At 46.5% G+C, this 17,367-nt stretch overlaps 3 protein-coding genes across 4 annotated transcripts in view; 1 reads left to right on the top strand and 2 right to left on the bottom strand.

The window, feature by feature from the left end:
* PRKAR2A (protein kinase cAMP-dependent type II regulatory subunit alpha) overlaps positions 1 to 9,206 on the bottom strand; it is a 70,812-nt gene extending 61,606 nt beyond the window's left edge. The window contains exon 1 of one of the 2 annotated variants that reach the window (XM_055558374.1): positions 8,650 to 9,206. In XM_055558374.1, coding sequence (XP_055414349.1) covers positions 8,650 to 8,902 — 253 coding nt within the window. In that variant the 5' untranslated portion in view covers positions 8,903 to 9,206. The remainder of the gene's footprint in view (positions 1 to 8,649) is intronic. The other variant, XM_055558373.1, reaches the window with a different exon arrangement.
* On the top strand, positions 6,217 to 6,556 carry LOC129635405 (60S ribosomal protein L39-like). Its single transcript, XM_055558375.1, has one exon. It carries the CDS (start codon positions 6,253 to 6,255, stop codon positions 6,406 to 6,408), a length of 156 nt encoding a protein of 51 aa, XP_055414350.1. The 5' UTR covers positions 6,217 to 6,252; the 3' UTR covers positions 6,409 to 6,556.
* Positions 9,207 to 14,647: 5,441 nt separating the features above from the next.
* SLC25A20 (solute carrier family 25 member 20) overlaps positions 14,648 to 17,367 on the bottom strand; it is a 35,097-nt gene continuing 32,377 nt past the window's right edge. Inside the window, exons 6-9 of the mRNA XM_055558717.1 lie at positions 17,139 to 17,211; positions 16,656 to 16,765; positions 15,934 to 16,058; positions 14,648 to 15,513 (exon numbers count right to left, since the gene is read on the bottom strand). Coding sequence (XP_055414692.1) covers positions 15,451 to 15,513; positions 15,934 to 16,058; positions 16,656 to 16,765; positions 17,139 to 17,211 — 371 coding nt within the window. The 3' untranslated portion in view covers positions 14,648 to 15,450. The remainder of the gene's footprint in view (positions 15,514 to 15,933; positions 16,059 to 16,655; positions 16,766 to 17,138; positions 17,212 to 17,367) is intronic.

Genomic DNA, 17,367 nt, shown 5'->3' with positions numbered 1-17,367 from the left:
AGTCTCCTCCAGCTGATATTTCCAGAGCAAGATGAAGGAATACATAGTGTGTACACTTTATGAACAATCACGCTGCACATCTGTGATTTGTGCACCTTTTTGCACATATGTTTTACTTCAGAAAAAGTTTACCTGACTCAAAAAGAAAGGTGGCCGCACAATACTGTGCAGGCACTGTACTGACAGCACTGAACTGTACGCTCACAGTGGTTAAAATGGCAAATTTCACATCACGCACAGTTCACCACGATTCCTTACAGGGAGGTAAAAGGAAAGAATGCTGATTTTGGTGATTTGGTGATTTGATTTGGGTGGGAGACAGATGAGTGGGAGACCTACAGGATGCATCCAGTTAAAAAGCAATATAAGGACTTGCCTGGTGGTGCACTGGCTAAGATGCCATGCTCCCAATGCAGGGGGCCCGGGTTCAATTCCTGGACAATGAACTAGATCCCACGTGCTGCAACTACAAGTTCACATGCCACAACTAAAACCTGGTGCAGTCAAATAATTTTTCTCTTTTAAGAAGTAATAAAAAGCAAACCCAAGGCAGGGAAGGGACAGTAGGGAAGGAGAAGATGGGGGAACCCAGAGATCAAAATAAATGAAAGTGAAAGTGCAAAAGAGAGAAGAAAGTGATGGATTTCTGGGTTTCTTGCTGAAGAAATCAGAAAAAGGTGATCAGACTGCAGAGAAAACAGAGCTGTGTGACAGATAAGTTAACAACATTAGTTTTAGGTATCATGCGTTTGAGAGATGAATGAGAGGTGACCAGCTGACAAGACAATCATAAATAGGGTGTGTGTCTAACAGCAAGTTTTGATTCTGAAAATTCAGGTTCAAGGCAGGTTCAATGCTTAGGAAGAGAACTGTCACTGAGGGAGAAACAGTAAACAAACCAAATTCAGGGGATCATCAACAGACATTTAAAGGACAGAGGTGAGAGAGTCAAGACACAGGGCAATAAAGACACCAATGCCAAGGAGGGAGAAAGTTTCAAAGAGGGCTGGTTCAACTGTGTCAAAATCCTCCTGAGAGACCCAGCTATGTGAACTGTAGAAATATTATTATTAAGCAAGTCTCAAAAAAGTTCCAATAAGGCAATTTAAACCAACTCCAATTGTTATGTGGTATATACTGTGCAATAAAAAATGCTGGGGAAATATACTAAGGAATCCACTAAAAAACTAGAGAACTAATAAACAAGTTCAGCAAGACTGCAAGATACAAGGTCAATATCTTAAAAATTAACTGTATTTCTATACATTTGCAATGATCAATCTGAAAATGAAATTAAGAAAACAATTTCATTTACAATCACTTCACGAGAAATAAATTACTTAGGAATAAATTTAATAAAAGAAGTGAAAACTTTATATTCTAAAAACTACAAGACACTTGTGGTTCTTTAATTTAGAAATTATAGAAAATCTAAATAAATGAAAAGACATTCTATATTCACAGATCTGAAGACTTAACATTGTTAAAAGGCAATACTCGCCAAATTAATCTACAAATTCAATGCAATTTCTGTCAAAATCCCAGTTGGCCTTGTTGCAGAAATTGACAAGTTAATCCTACAATTCATATGGAAATGCAAATAGGCAAAACAACTCTGAAAAAGAACAAGGTTGGAAAATTCACATTTCCTGATTCTAAAACTACTACAAATCTACAGCAGTCAAGGAATGCAGGAGTGGCACACAGGCAGATATACAGATCAATGGAATAGAACTGAGAGTTCAAAACAGACTCTCGCATTTACAGTCAATTGATTTTCAATAAGAGTAGCAAGACAATTAAATGCAGGAAAGAATAGTTTTAATAAGTGGTGCTGGGGACTTTCCTGGTGGCGCAGTGACTAAGACTCTGTGCTCCTAACGCAGCAGGCCTAGGTTCAATCCCTGATCAGGGTACTGGATCCCACACGCCGCAACTAAGTTGCAACATGGTGCAACTAAGATCTGGTGTAGCCAAATAAATAAATACTAAAAAAAAAGTGGTGCTTGAAAAACCACATATAAAAGAATGAAGTACCTTACTTCCTAAACAAAAAATAACAAAAATGTACTACAACATAGGGAGGTCCCTGGTAGTCGAGTGCTTAAGATTCCACACTTAAGGGCACAGGGCACAGGTTTGATCCTTGCTTGGGGAACTAAGATCTCCTATGTTGCACGGCCAAAAAAACCCCCAAACAAACCCCAAAGTACTACAACCTAAATGTAAAGCTAAAACTGTAAAACTCATACAAGAAAACAGAGAGGTTAATCTTCATGACCTTGGGTCTGGCAATGGCTTCCTAAATAAGACACCTATGGCACAAACAACAAAAGACAATGATACACTGGACTTAGTAAAAATTAAAAACCCATGCTTCAAAAGACAATATCAAAAAAGTAAAACGACAACCTGCTAAATGCAGAACATAGTTTTTAGTCATATATCTGATAAAGGACTTGTTTAGAATATACAAAGAACTCTTAGAACTTAACAATAAAAACACAAACCAATTTTATAAAATGGACTAAGGACCTGAATAGACATTTTTTCAAAGGTACACAAATGACCAACACACACATGGAAAGATGCTCAATATCATTCAGTTCACTTCAGTCGCTCAGTCGTGTCCGACTCTTTGCGACCCCATGAACCGCAGCCTGTCAGGCCTCCCTGTCCATCACCAACTCCCGGAGTTCACTCAGACTCACGTCCATCGAGTCAGCGATGCCAATCCAGTCATCTCATCCTCTGTCGTCCCCTTCTCCTCCTGCCCCCAATCCCTCCCAGCATCAGAGTCTTTTCCAATGAGTCAACTCTTCGCATGAGGTGGCCAAAGTACTGGAGTTTCAGCTTCAGCATCATTCCCTCCAAGGAAATCCCAGGCCTGATCTCCTTCAGAATGGACTGGTTGGATCTCCTTGCAGTCCAAGGGACTCTCAAGAGTCTTCTCCAACACCACAGTTCAAAAGCATCAATTCTTCGGTGCTCAGCCTTCTTCACAGTCCAACTCTCACATCCATACATGACCACAGGAAAAACCATAGCCTTGACTAGATGAACCTTTGTTGGCAAAGTAATGTCTCTGCTTTTGAATATGCTATCTAGATTGGTCGTAACTTTCCTTCCAAGGAGTAAGCGTCTTTTAATTTCATGGCTGCAGTCACCATCTGCAGTGATTTTGGAGCCCAAAAAAATAAAGTCTGACACTGTTTCCACTGTTTCCCCATCTATTTCCCATGAAGTGATGGGACCGGATGCCATGATCTTCATTTTCTGAACGTTGAGCTTTAAGCCAACTTTTTCACTCTCCACTTTCACTTTCATCAAGAGGCTTTTGAGTTCCTCTTCACTTTCTGCCATAAGGGTAGTGTCATCTGCATATCTGAGGTTATTGATATTTCTCCCAGCAATCTTGATTCCAGCTTGTGTTTCTTCCAGTCCAGCGTTTCTCATGATGTACTCTGCATATAAGTTAAATAAGCAGGGTGACAATATACAACCTCGACGAACTCCTTTTCCTGTTGTTTCATGTCCAGTTCTAACTGTTGCTTCCTGACCTGCATACAGATTTCTCAAGAGGCAGATCATGTGGTCTGGTATTCCCATCTCTTTCAGAATTTTCCACAGTTTATTATGATCCACACAGTCAAAGGCTTTAGCATAGTCAATAAAGCAGAAATAGATGTTTTTCTGAACTCTCTTGCTTTTTCCATGATCCAGTGGATGTTGGTAATTTGATCTCTGGTTCCTCTGCCTTTTCTAAAACCAGCTGGAACATCTGGAAGTTCATGCTTGGAGAATTTTGAGCATTACTTTACTAGCATGTGAGATGAGTGCAATTGGGCGGTAGTTTGAGCATTTTTTGGCATTGCCTTTCTTTGGGACTGGAATGAAAACTGACCTTTTCCAGTCCTGTGGCCACTGTTGAGTTTTCCAAATTTGCTGGCATATTGAGTGCAGCACTTTCACAGCATCATCTTTCAATAACATTAGGAAACTGCAAAGCAAAGCTACAATGAGGTAGCTACTACTTCCTACCCACTGCTGCTGCTGCTGCTAAGTCACTTCAGTTGTGTCCGACTGTGTGCGACCCCATAGACGGCAGCCCACCAGGCTCCCCCATCCCTGGGATTCTCCAGGCAAGAACACTGGAGTGGGTTGCCATTTCCTTCTCCAATGCATGAAAGTGAAAAGTGAAAGTGAAATTTCTCAGTTGTGTCTGACTCTTAGAGACGCCATGGACTGCAGCCTACCAGGCTCCTCTGCCCATGGGATTTTCCAGGCAAGAGTACCCACTAGGCTGGCTATAATAAAAAAGATAAAAAGCGTTAACAAGGATGGGGAGGAATCAGAATCCTCAATACACTACTGGTTAGAATATGTAAAATGGCACAGCCACTTCTGGAAAACAATTAGTTCCTCAAAATATGAAGTATAAGAGTTACCATATGGTGCAAGAATTCTACTACTGTGTATATACCAGAAAGAAATGAAAACCCGTGTCCACACAGGAACTTATACACAGGAGTGTTCACAACAGCATTATTCGTAATAATAAACAAGTGGAAACAACCTAAGTGGCCATCAACAGCTGAACGGACAAACAAAATGTGGCAGATTCACACAATGGAACAGGATTCAGCAATAAACAGGGATGAAAAACTAATATATGCTACAATATTGATGAAGTTTGAAAATATTATGCTAAGGTGAAGAAGCCAGAAGCAAAAAGACCATATATTTTATGATTCCATTTAAATTAATTGGCCAGGACAGGCGCATTCATAGAGACAGAAATCAAATTAGCAATTGCCTAAAACTGAGGGAACAGAGATGTGGGCAGGGGATGGCTAAAGTGTACGGGGCGTCTTTTGGGGGGGTGATAAAAATGTCCTAAAACTGACTGTGGTGACAGCTGCACGTATCTTGTAGCTACAGTAAACCAATGAACTATACACTTTAAATGGGTTAAGTATGCGGTATGTGGATTATGTCTCCATACACCACAAAAGAAAAAAAATGCTGAGACCCACAAATATAAATGTTTTACTGTAATTACAGAAGTGAATCAAGTCTAGATGCCAAGTTATTATTCTTAGGAGGATGCAGTCAGAGCAACTTATTAATAAGTCAATAAAGTCTGAACTCTTCAGGCTTTCCCAAGAATGAACTATTCATTCTAATACTTCATATTTGATGTGTTGTTTGATATCAAACGGTTGTTAAACTAAACCAATAACAATTAATGAAGCTTTTTGAGTGTTTCTAGTAGCATACAGTTTCATAAACTGAATTGGTAGTTAGCCATTCAGGACCTTACTAAGTAAAGTGAAAGTGAAAGTTGCTCAGTGGTGTCCGATTCTTTGCAGCCCCATGGACTATACAGTCCATGGAATTTTCTAGGCCAGAATACTGGAGTCGGTAGCCTTTCCCTTGTCCAGGGGGATCTTCCAACCCAGGAATCGAACCCAGGTCTCCAGCACTGCAGGTGGATTCACCAGCTGAGCCACTAGGGAAGCCCAGGAATACTGGAGAGGGTAGCCTATCCCTTCTCCAGTGGATCATCCTGACCCAGGAATCGAACAGGAGTCTCCTGCATTGCAGGCGGATTCCTTACCAACTGACATTGCAGGCAGATTCTTTACCAACTGAGCTATCAGGGAAGCCCTACTAAGTAAAGTCTCTCTGATATATTATGGTTCTAAACTATATATATACTATACATATAGTATATATATACTATATATCCTATTTCTAATTTTAGGTACTGTGGACTTATATGTTCCTAATCACTGGATATGCAATGTGTTCTGTATGATGTTACAGAAAAGCCTGAATGAACTTTTCAGTCATCCTAGTATTTCTTGTCTTTTCAAAAACATATGTTTTCTGCATAACATAAAATTTACCATTTCAACCATTGAAGTGTACAATTCATGGCATTAAGTACATTCACAACATTGTGCAACCATCACCCCTATCCAATCTCAAAACTTGGTCATCATTCCAAACAGAAACTCTGCCCTCATTAAAAGGTAAGTCCCCACTGTCCACTCTCCCCAGCTCCTAGTAATCTCTGTTCTGCTGTCTCCATGAATTTGCCTATTCCAGGTACCTCATATAAATGGATTCATACAATATTTGTCCTTTTGTGTCTAGCATATTATACTAGCATAATGTCATCAAGAATCATTCATGCTCCTCCTCTTTTCTCCGCCATCTTATGTGCAGTTGAGTTCTCTCCTCACCATGTCGTCTCACAAGACTTTCAGGATCAAGCGATTCCTGGCCAAGAAACAAAAGCAGAATCGTCCCATTCCTCAATGGATTCGAATGAAAACTGGCAACAAGATCAGGTACAATTCCCAGAGAAGACATTGGAGAAGAACCAAGCTGGGTCTATAAGAAGCCTCACATAAAAAGTGGCACACATGTTAAGACCACTTGTTTAACCAGCCAAATCACAGCGAGAGCATCACTACTGTAATACTTGGCTCCTGATGTTCTTTGTTTCCTCACTATCAGTCTATGAGACTCAGTAATAAATACGAAACGTTGGAAAAAAAAAAAGAATCATCCATGCTGTAGTATATATCAGAATTCCACTCCTTTTTAAGGATGAATAGTGTGCCATTGTACATATATACCACATTTTGTATACATACCACATTTATCCATTTATCTGTCTATAGAACACTTGGGCTATCTTTTGGCTATTGTGAATAATGCAGCAATGAACACCAGCATACAAGTATCTGTTTGACTCCCTGCTTTCAGTTCTTTGGGGGTATACACATAGTGGGATTGCTTGATCACACAGTAATTCTATGTTTAACTTTTTGAGGAAAAGTCAAACAGTCTTCCACAGCAGCCAGGACATTTTACATTCCCACCTGCAGTAAGCAAGAGTTCCAATTTCACTACATCCTCACCAACACTTGCTCTTCTGTTTTGTTTTTTTTTTTTTCCATAATAGTCAACCACATGGGTATGAAGTGGTATCTCACTGTGTGCGGTGTATTTTTAGTCTATTATCTGTAAATAGAAGTTCACCTTGTGTTGACTGCTATAATTATACTTAGCACAGCCACTGAAGAGATATAAACAAAAAAATTAAATACCAGTAAAATAAAGCACAGGGTTACAAAGATTTAAGTCAATCCAACTTTGAAAAAGATATAAAAAGTGACCCCAAAATGAAGATATGAAACAAAACTTGGAAATTCAGTATTACTCACTTGGAACTAATAGCTAAAATAATAACATTTTGGGTAAACAAAGATTGTTGCAAAGCAATTTACAACTTTGTGATTTATTGTTATGACAGTGAAACAAATGCAGAAGTTACTCCTGAAGTAAATCTTTTAAAAACACATTTATTCCTGGGAGATTGTGGTCACTAACCCTATTTTAAAGATAAGCAAATTTGAAATGAGATAAGTTCCATGGTTTGTCTTAGACCACAAAGCAGTTCTGTGGCAGGGGTTTGTGAAATAATTTCTGATTTCCAGGTTTAAGGTGAAAAACCCGTAATTTAATGTGTATTAAAGCCAGGGTAACACGGATGAACAATTTCCATTCTTAGCATGAATAAACTACGGGAAGTTGTCCACAGCACTGAACCTTACAACCTCCAAGAGCAATGACCAATAATTAACTCCCCTGCCAGCCTAACTGACATGCCGATTTAACTCAAAACTAGGTTGTTGGGGTTTTTTTTTCAGTGTGAGCTAGTAAACACTAAGTCTCTAACTTTGTCTCTCAGATGTTTTCATTGTTTTGTTAAATTCTGGCTGTTCAAAACTAGGGTAATTCTATCGTTAAACTGACAAAGTCTATGTTGAAGCCATCAAGGAAAATGGAATTGCTTTTTGACAATCTTGCTTAAATCAGATACAGAAGGGTTACTAGTCTTTCCTGCACCACATATGAGAAAAAATGTATTGCTGACCCTCACCACATTTGATCCAATCATTTTAGGCAAATTAAATATATCTTTATACATATACTGAAGCATCCAAGGCTGAAAGAAAGTGAAATCCTGGGACTTGCTTTAAAATACTTAAGCAAAGGAGAGAAGAAAAAAAGTATAGATGAAACATTTGTGACAGATATTTCAACTGTGTAACGTGGGTGACGGCATATAGGGAGTTCAGGTCACCTTTTCTATTTCTGTCTACGCTTCAAGTTTTGCACGATAACTTTTCACAAAATGAGTTCTTTCCCAAGTTACCGCCCTGGTTAGGAAACCCAAGTCGATGTAGGCGAACGCTCTTGTCTTCGCAACGAAACCGGGCGAAGCTTCTCCAGCCGAGGTAAAGCGGCCGTGGGCTCCACGCCCCTCCGGCCCCGCGCCAGCACGCGGGCCGAAAGCGCGCACGTTTCACTCGAGCTGAATCTGACAACTCGCTCGCTGCTTTCCGGGGCTGGCATGATCGCCGAGCTCAATTTGGAAGTGGTGCACGCGGGGCTCACGCCGGCGGCTTGGGAAACCCGGACGAAGTCCCCGCGCGGGCTCCAAAGTCCCGGCCCAAGGTGGCGGGCCTGGCCCCTCGCAGCCCCTCTCTGGATCTCGAGAGACCCCCGCCCCCCGGCACCGCTCCCTTGGTCCCCGTACCGCGAACCCCCGCCCAGCCCGCCGCCTACCGTCCAAGTCCTCTTCGTCCTCCGACTCGCTGTCCGCCACGGCGTCGGCGACCAGGCCAGCGCCGGGATCGAAATCCTGGGAGCCGGAAGGAGGGGCGGCGGGCGGGGTGGAGGCTCTGGAGCGGGCCTCGCGCAGGCGGGTGAAATAGTCCACCGCGAAGTCGACGAGGTCTGGTGGCCGCTGCCGCAGCACCTCCACGGTGTAGCCCTGAAGCAGCTCCGTGAGCCCGGGCGGGATCTGAATGTGGCTCATGCCGGCGGCGGCAGGCGGGACCGGGCCGCCGGCGGCCACCGCCTAGGCGGGTGCTCCCTCACGCCGGCCTCTCGCCCGGCGCCCCGCGAGGTCTCCTCACGCGCGACCCGGATCGGGCCTTCCTCGCGCCACGCCGCCCTTTGGCCGGGTGTGTGTCTCCAGGCCCCACCACCCTACGCTACTCCGGCCGGCCTGGCGCCGCCGCTGTCACTGGGCAGCCGCCGCCGCCGCCGCCGCCACCGCGGGCACCGACGAGCGGGCGAGCGGGACGGGCGGGGCGGGAGCCCGGGTTGTGACGCACGCGGCTGCGGGCGTGCGCGCTCCCGCCGAGGGCCGGCCCTCAGTGCGCTTGCGCCAAGTGGCCGTCTGCTCGCCGCTACCCTGGCGATCTCCAGTCCAGGGGCAAGGATGAGAGGTCTACCCGCTAAGCGGAGTGTTAGTGCCTCTTATCTTTCATTTCTTCTTTCAGCACACGCTAAGATCCAACCATCTGCCCGCCCTTACTGGGTACCAGGGACATAGCCGAGAGCCAGAGGCAAGAATGCCACCTTACCATCTCGGTGTGGTTCCAGATATGGTGGAGAACAAGGGGACCCTCTTTAGGGGGTGACATTCAAGCTGAGTCCGAGGCTTGGGCTGGATCTAACCACACGAAGAGCCAGAGGAAAGCCATGTGGGCATAGAGGAAAGACCTGGGAAAGTCACAACCACCCTGTTGGGTGGCATGGTGGCATGACCATAGGACCCTCCAAAGTCTGGCAGGAGGTCTGTGAGATGTCAAAGAAAGAAGGCCTTGTAGACAGTAGAAGTTTCGATGATAGAATAATTTGGGAGCCACAGGCAGATAAATCTGGAAGAATGAGTTCGAAATATGTTGAGAAAAGGGAATAAAGCCTAGTCATAAAGCTTTATGACCACTGTGCCTGTTTCTCTGCTTGAGGATTCCCATCAGGATTCCCAGGACTAGGTCTGCACACCTATATTCTCCCCATACTCTGCCCTGGACCCTGGGCCCTGGGCCAGCATTGCTTGATGGTGTTTCAGCAGATGGCAAGGCACTGTTATCCTTTGTCCCTAGGAAGAGGCCTAGGCAAACTGGAGAGGCCATGCTATTTCCCAAGCTGCACTTTCACCTACAGCAGATTGGAAAGGAAGAGAAAAAAGTGGAAACCTTCCCAGTGTGTCCATAACACAGCTCAGGTGCTGACCAAAGTCCCAGTAAGCATGGGACAGCATTCTGTCTCTCTGCTGGGCCAAGTCAGAAAGTGACTAGATATAGCCTTGGGAAGCTGAAAGGCATTTGGGATGGTTAAGCTCTGCCTGGTAATTACGCAGTATTAATTAAAGCCTCACTAGGACCTCTCATTTTGTCTTGGCACACATCCAGGAGCTCAGTGCTGCTGGGAACTGAGCATCTAGAAGCAGGAATACCTGATCCCCACTGGTGCAGAAGCCACCCAGGCCCCAGGCCAGGCAAGCCTGTGATTCCAAAGAGCAGTGTCTCCCTGGACAAGTTTCTTGACTCCTGGGAGAAGTCCTGAACCATCAAATTTGTTAGGGGTGGGGTAGTGTCCAGCTCATTCCCTGCTGGGGTCCTTATTGCACAGTCTTTCAAAAGATTTACTAAATAAATGAATAATAAATTTTCACACAGCAAGAAGAGCCAGTGAGACTGCTCTCCTGACCTCAGTCTCAGAACTAGGATCCTTTGATTCAAAGCTATGTGTCTGATCTCAGAATATAAAGACTTCAGTAAGGATGGGGCAATGAGAAGCTGGGGGGCAGGGTTCCTCAACTCTTCTCTGCTCCTGTGTAGACTGACCCTTCCAAGTTTCCCAGGGGTCAGTCCATACTCAGGAAACCAAGGTGGGACTCCCACTGCCCTGCCACACCTGGGGATATGACCCACTTCAAGAAATCCTACCACTAACCTTTTAGAAAAGCAAATTCGCAACTCCATTCTCTAGTTTGCTCATTTGTCAGGTTTTATACATTTGAAAGGGGGAAAGGCAGCTGTACAATTAGGACTCCAACTTCAGTTGCAAACAGGGTAGGAGGAAGCTACTCCAGGACTGATGACAGAACTGACTGTGGGCAGGTTCTCCCAGTCACCCCAAGGACCCCCTCTCAGCCTCTGCCTGAAGGAGGTTGGTCCTCCTGGCTTAGTCTCAGGTACCCTAGCTTGGCCAGCCAGCCAGCAAACATGGCATTCAAAGGCATCCTCAGACCTGGAGGAAATGAGGACCACAGAAATCGGAAACTGCATAGCTGCTCCTCACCTGTGTCCAAAGCCCAGCTTCAGAGGGAGGATGGAGAGCCAGCCTCCACGTCCAGCTTGACTCTCCTCCCCGTGCACCTGGTCTTCAGAGCAGTGATCCATCTCTGCCCCTCTGGGGAAACCCTTCAATAGCAAAGGGGAGTTCCCAGCACCTTCATGAGGGCCCAGCTGAGCTGGCAAAAGAACAGGGCCTTGGAACAAGAGAGAATACAAAAGGCCCAAGCCCCACATCTTTGATCCTCACCCTTCTGGCATTGCCTTCATTCAAGCCTGTCCACTGGCACCACTGGGGGTTACCATGGCAACTGAACCCACAGGCAGCCAGTAACTGGGAAACAGCTGCCAACAGCCAGTAATGGTGGGTGGGAAAGGTCAAGAGCAGAGACCCTCGAAAGCAAGAGAAATACAGAGACCATGGTAGATAGAAGAGGAGGCCCCAGAGTCCTGCGAGGTGCTCTACTCAACCCAGATATACTCACCACCCAGAAGGTAGTCATCATTTTGCCCGGGCTGCCACACTACCAACCTCAGAACCGACATGGACACCATGGGGCCAGTTCTCAGAATTGTTTACAACTATGCTTACTCAAGTGGGGCACCTGTCTAGTCTAAGAGCAGTGAGTCTGGTGATAATGAACATGGGTAGGGTACCAACTGCTATTTCCAATGGAACAGTTATTTCCTGTGCTCTTGACAGGTTCATGATTTAAAAGGTTTTTTTTTTTTTTTTTCCTGACTCTTTCCAGGAAGAAGGGAGACGCTCATAGTCCCCTAGACTTCTCTGGAGGACACCCTGCTCTTGGCCCAGACCCCCTGGTTAACTCACTGTCTGCCCTCTGATGCCCTCCACCTGCTCTGAGGGACTCACCCCCAGCAGGAACACCTCCCTCTCCTCTGCCCCAAGGGGCTGCTTCTCTAAGCCTAGCCCAACCCCCACATCTCCTGGGACTTGTTCATCTGACCCGCTCTACATACCAGTCCCCTGGCCCAGTCTCCCTGCATACTTAGTATCTACCACCACCTGTTTCTATTTTGCATTAGAAGTGTCCATGAGCCTCCAGTGGCCAGAGGGAAGTAAGGAAGTGCACTGTTTCCTCTGCCCTCACCAAGGCTCCATAGTGCATCCCCCATGAAGCCACTGCCTTTGGTCCAGTTATTTTAATAAGCATCCATGCTCAAGAGAGCAGTTAACTCTTGGGCTGCTTATTTCTGCACTTGTGAGCCATTTATGACCACCACTCCCCCCCCCCACCCCCCGCCACCAACCCCAGATACTGTCCCTAGAAAGTGTCAGTCTCTACAGTGGACCTAGGGTCTGCCTCTGAGACATCTGAGAGCAAGGACAGAACCTGGGAAGCAAAGAAGAGCCCTGGCTGGAGAGCCACAGGCCTGCATGCCAACTAGAGCAAAGAAGGTAGAAAAAAGGAGCCCTCGGGGAGCCCTTGACCTTCCTTGTAGACGTCTGCTGGGACTCTGTGTGCTGTCCCTGGCTTGACTCAGGCCAGCTGCCCAGGCTTTGATCCTGCAGTACAGGCAGGCTCTTGGAGTTTGGGTCAAGCAATCCCAGGACTGCTGATAAGGTCACAAGCCTTTCTTCAGGCCTGTGGACACTGAGACACCACTCTGTCAGCCACACTCTGATATCCACTTGGCGATGATCTTGGTAGATCAGTTTTCCCTATCTGAGCTTTGGCTTCCACATCTGAAAGTGGAGGTATAAATCCCTACCCATTAAACACTGAGTTTGTTGCTGTTTTTAAGTTGCTAAATTGTGTCCGACTCTTTGTGACCCCATGGACAGCAGCCCGCCAGGCTTCTTTGTTCATGGGATTTCCCAGGCAAGAATACTGGAGTGGGTTGCCATTTCCTTCTCCAGGGGATCTTTCCAACCCAGAGATCAAACGTGCATCTCCTGCATTGGCAGGCAGCTTCTTTACCACTGAGCCACTAGGGAAGCCCAAACACTGAGTTACATCAGGTAAAAAGATGAGAATGAATCCCTGAAGAGGTTAGGAAAGGAATAGGGGGCTCTAGCCTAAAAGAATTGTGGGTAGAGATGCTATGACCCTACAGCAGAAATGGTGCTATTGCTTCTAACAGGCTGAGGTTGGAACAACCTCCCCTTTGTCCTTTACCTTTGACCCAGTTATACTCCTCTTTGTGCTTGGATAAGGCTGTTCGCACTGGCTGCTTGTTTTAACCATTACTGGCTTCTACTTAACGCTGTCTGTAGCAGTCTAAGAAATTCCTTAAGGGGGACCCAATCTCTCCCCTACCCTTACCCCCATCAAGGAGAGGAGAGATATATCAGGAACAGGTGGCATTTCAAAGTGCATCATAAACAGGAAGTGCCAGCCAGAAGGGGGTCACTCACCATCTGCTCTGCTCCCTTCACACATATGCCTCCAGGGGCTTCCCTTTTTTGACTTCACATCTCTTGAATCCCCAGAGGGGTAAAAGAATCCACCAGCACTAGCATCAAAAAATCAAAATATTCCACTTTCCAATGGAAGCTGTTTCAAAGGGCAAATTATTCAGAAGCAGGAGACTGTAAAAGTGATCCTGAGCCATGGGAATGGCTGGCATTTAGCTAGAATGCAAATGCACTCCCAGGGCCCCCCGGAAAAGGTTGAGGTCTCAGGACTGTCTCAAGGACTGAGCAGTGCCGAGAAGAGCTTCAGGAGACACCTCGGAGGCCATCTCCTCATCAGTGAGAGATTAAACAAAGATACCCTGCAGCATGAGACAGGAAAGCGTAACACTGAATTAATTAATCTTCCCAGGAAGAGAGCAAACAATTTTTATCCTTGAAGCAATTATTTCTTTTTTTACTTGACCATCATCCAGAAATATCTTCCCAGGAATAAAGCTTCCTTCCTTAAACCCCCAAATCTTCAGCTTCTGGGCAAATTGGCCACACCCACTCCCAGATGGGGGTGGGTCCCCTCCCCTCTCACCCATTTATGCTGAGTGATACCTCTGAAGCCAAAGTCCAAGGATCTCTGTGCAGCTGCAGTGAGGTGGGAAGTGCCAGCGGAAATGTGACTGCCAGATGGGACAAAGCCAGAGAAGCCCAGCTCTGGTAGCTTCTCCCTCCCCCAGCTAAGGACGGACTAGCTAGCCTGTCACTCTCCACTCTGACTCCCTCATCTCCCCTGGCTGCACCCAATCATCATCTTCAGCCTGATAAGTAAGGCCAGACATCAGATCATACAGCGACCCCCAAGTGCTATGGGAACAGTTACCAGTCAGATTGCCTTATCCCACCCCACCGATCTAACCCTCCAGGAGCTGGGGCCGGGGCAGTCAGGGAAGGCCGGGTGGGCCAAGACTTCTTCCTCTTTCTCTTGCTAAAATTGCTGCCTGAATTCCATCCAGGGAAGGTTGCTAGATGCCTAACAGCCTCCACCGAGGCCCCTGGCTGCTTGCTGAAATGACCCAGAATCAAAAGAAAAAAATTTCACACGTTGTGAAAATTAGAAACAATATTTATTATTTCCTGTCCAAATAGGGCGCTCTCATGAGAAAAGAGTGTGCAAAAAGAGTCTTCCTACACCCTGGGCTTTCTCACTTTCTCACTTATCCTAGCAAGCTGGGATGGTCTATTCAAAACTCTCCTCACTGTGTAGGAGGGAAAGCTTTTCACCAACTCCTGGGAAATTAGGCTACTCTAGTTTTAATTCTGATTACTTGTATGCATTAAACAAAACAAAACCCGAGTGTTAACAGGCTCTCCGCCCCTAGGCACATTTGCTCAGTCTGCATAGACAGACAGATGCAGGCCTCAGGTCCACATTCCCATGTGGACCTGGAGCTGTGCAGGCCAGGATTAGAGGATACCCTGGTGGGTGTTCCTGGCTAGGGATCCAGGAAGGCCCCAGCTCCTAGTCAGCTGGCTGAAAACATGCAGAGTGTCTCCAGTGAGAGGCTGACAGTCCCTCTTTGTTGAAGAGTATTCTGGGTGTAGGAGGGCTAGTAGTCAACTGGCAGACAGCACCCTGGCCACAGGTGGTATGTGGTCTAGAAGCTACTTATTCCACCTCCAAGTCCTCATGAGATCCCTTAAATTGACAAGAGAGGATTCAAGTTGCAAAATGGCAAATTACACCAGGTAGAGGGTGTGATTAAGACAATGGTCTCGACAGGTCCATGCACAGAGCTCTCATCCCACCATCCCCCTCTCCCCACACCTCAGGACCACCTAGTCCTGCCCACTGTTCTTCCTGGATGACAGCTTCTGGCATCCTGAAGCCTGGAGCAGCCTTCAGCCTCACAAGTTGGGCACGGCCCAGTTAAGGAACTTCATGGCAACTTCAAAGCCCAGGAAACAGGCCTGAGAAGGGGTTGGAAGGAAGAGAAAAGCCAACAGGAGTTGTGGCTACTCACAGAGACCCCCAGCCTTGTGCTCGGCTGGCCCTGTCAGGACCAAAACCCGTTCCTAATCTTACCCCCTCCTCAACTCACGGAATCAAGCTGTGCTTTCTCATCCCTAATAGGGAAAGAAAATGCATGTCCCACAACTGGCCACTTCTGATGGCCATGCCAGGAAGTCAAAGCTCCTCACCTTGGAGAATCACAAAGGTAATTCATCTGACAGGTTTAGGAAAGGGGACAAATAAGGAGGCTCTGGCTGAGGGTGGGACTCCAGAAAAACTGAGCCCCCAGTTCAATCTCAGAAGCAAGCAAAATCGGACCACCTGCACTCTGCTCTGAGCCCCAAATGGAAAAAGCATAGCCCCCGCCAGTCACTCACCGCGTTGGCTGGGAAGGCTCGGATCATCACTGCATTGAAGCCCTTGTACAAGGATGTGATGCCTTCATCCCGGATCAGCTCCCTCAGCACATCTCTGAAACCATTAGGATATTTCCCAGGAGGCGCTGTGGGCAGAACCCAACCGTTAAGGCTTCAGGAAGCTTTCTGACCTGACCATGGTGACCTACATGGGGACAATTTTGTAGTCAAGTCTTCCTGCAGGGCCACAGCACCAGGGAGAGGCTACTGTGTGGGTCACCCAGGACCAGTCCACAGACAACACAGTTCACCCTGGAACAAACCAATGTCTGGATTATACTAGTGCCGAGGGAACGGGGAAAAGAATGAACAATGAAACAGTCCTTCCGCTCATGTGGGGGAGGAAGGCTGACGTGACTTCTTCTCTCACTTTTTTTGGGTCACATTGCGCAGCATGTGGATCTTCGTTCACCAAGGATTGAACCTGTGTCCCATCTAGTGGAGTATTAACACTGGACCACCAGGGAAGTCCTTCTCTCAGTTACTTTATCTTTAGGCTGACAAGAAAATGAGTCTCACATTCTCAGGACACAAATGACTACATGGGAGAATTCTGGCCAGACACTCGCTGAGGGCTACTGTGGAGAGGGAGTGTGCCTAAGACCTTAAGAGCTCCGTATCCCAGGGGCAGCCAGTTTGGGGGCCCACTCCAACCCCATCCACCCCTCCTCTCCCCTACTAACCAGTCTGGAAGCGGGACTTGAGCACGTCTGGGGGGATTGCCACAGCCCAGTTGAAGATCCCCGCAAAACCCCCAGCCACCAGGATCCGAGGCACGCTGAGCTCATTGACGCTGCAGAATATCAAACACAGCCCTGGTCACACAAAGGCTGTGAGAGTGGCATTCAGATCATCCCTCTCTGTGCAGACCTGGCAGCCACAGAGAAGGAGGAACTGGCTGGAGGGAGGTGGTCCAAGGCCAAGACTCCTGTGACAAGGTAGCTGCCATTCTTTGGAGGAGGTTTTCTGTACTTGTTTCAAACCCTTGCTCCACTGGGTGAGGCACAGAGTAAGAGGTATTGGTATTAGCTGGGGCTCAACAGTAACAAGAGGAAAGCAGACATGGAGACAGAAGCAGGTCCCATTTCTGCCTTCAGACCCACTAATGGGCAAGGGAAACCTACCGGTAATGAGGGAAAGTGGCTTTTAAGCTCTTCTGTTCTCACCTCTTTCCCTCTGGAGTGAAGATATTTTTCAGCCACTCATATGTCATGAAATACATGCCACTGGCTGGAACATCTGTTAGTGGCAAGAAAGATGTAAAATAAATGACAGAAAAGCCTCACAGATTTCTTGATCTTAGGAGAGCCAACCTTGGCATTGGACCCTTGAAGGTTTCCTGAGAAGTTCCTCAGCAGCACTTCCTATCTACAGTGATCAGAGGTGGCTCTGGGG

The sequence above is a fragment of the Bubalus kerabau genome, chromosome 20, assembly GCF_029407905.1.
Source record: "Bubalus kerabau isolate K-KA32 ecotype Philippines breed swamp buffalo chromosome 20, PCC_UOA_SB_1v2, whole genome shotgun sequence".
Classification (NCBI taxonomy): Eukaryota; Metazoa; Chordata; class Mammalia; order Artiodactyla; family Bovidae; genus Bubalus; species Bubalus kerabau.
This window is presented reverse-complemented; position numbering and strand designations above follow the sequence as displayed.

What these genes read in the sequence shown, in the direction of transcription:
- LOC129635405 (XM_055558375.1), top strand. Translation starts at nt 6,253, where the DNA reads ATGTCGTCTCACAAGACTTTCAGGATCAAGCGATTCCTGGCCAAGAAA.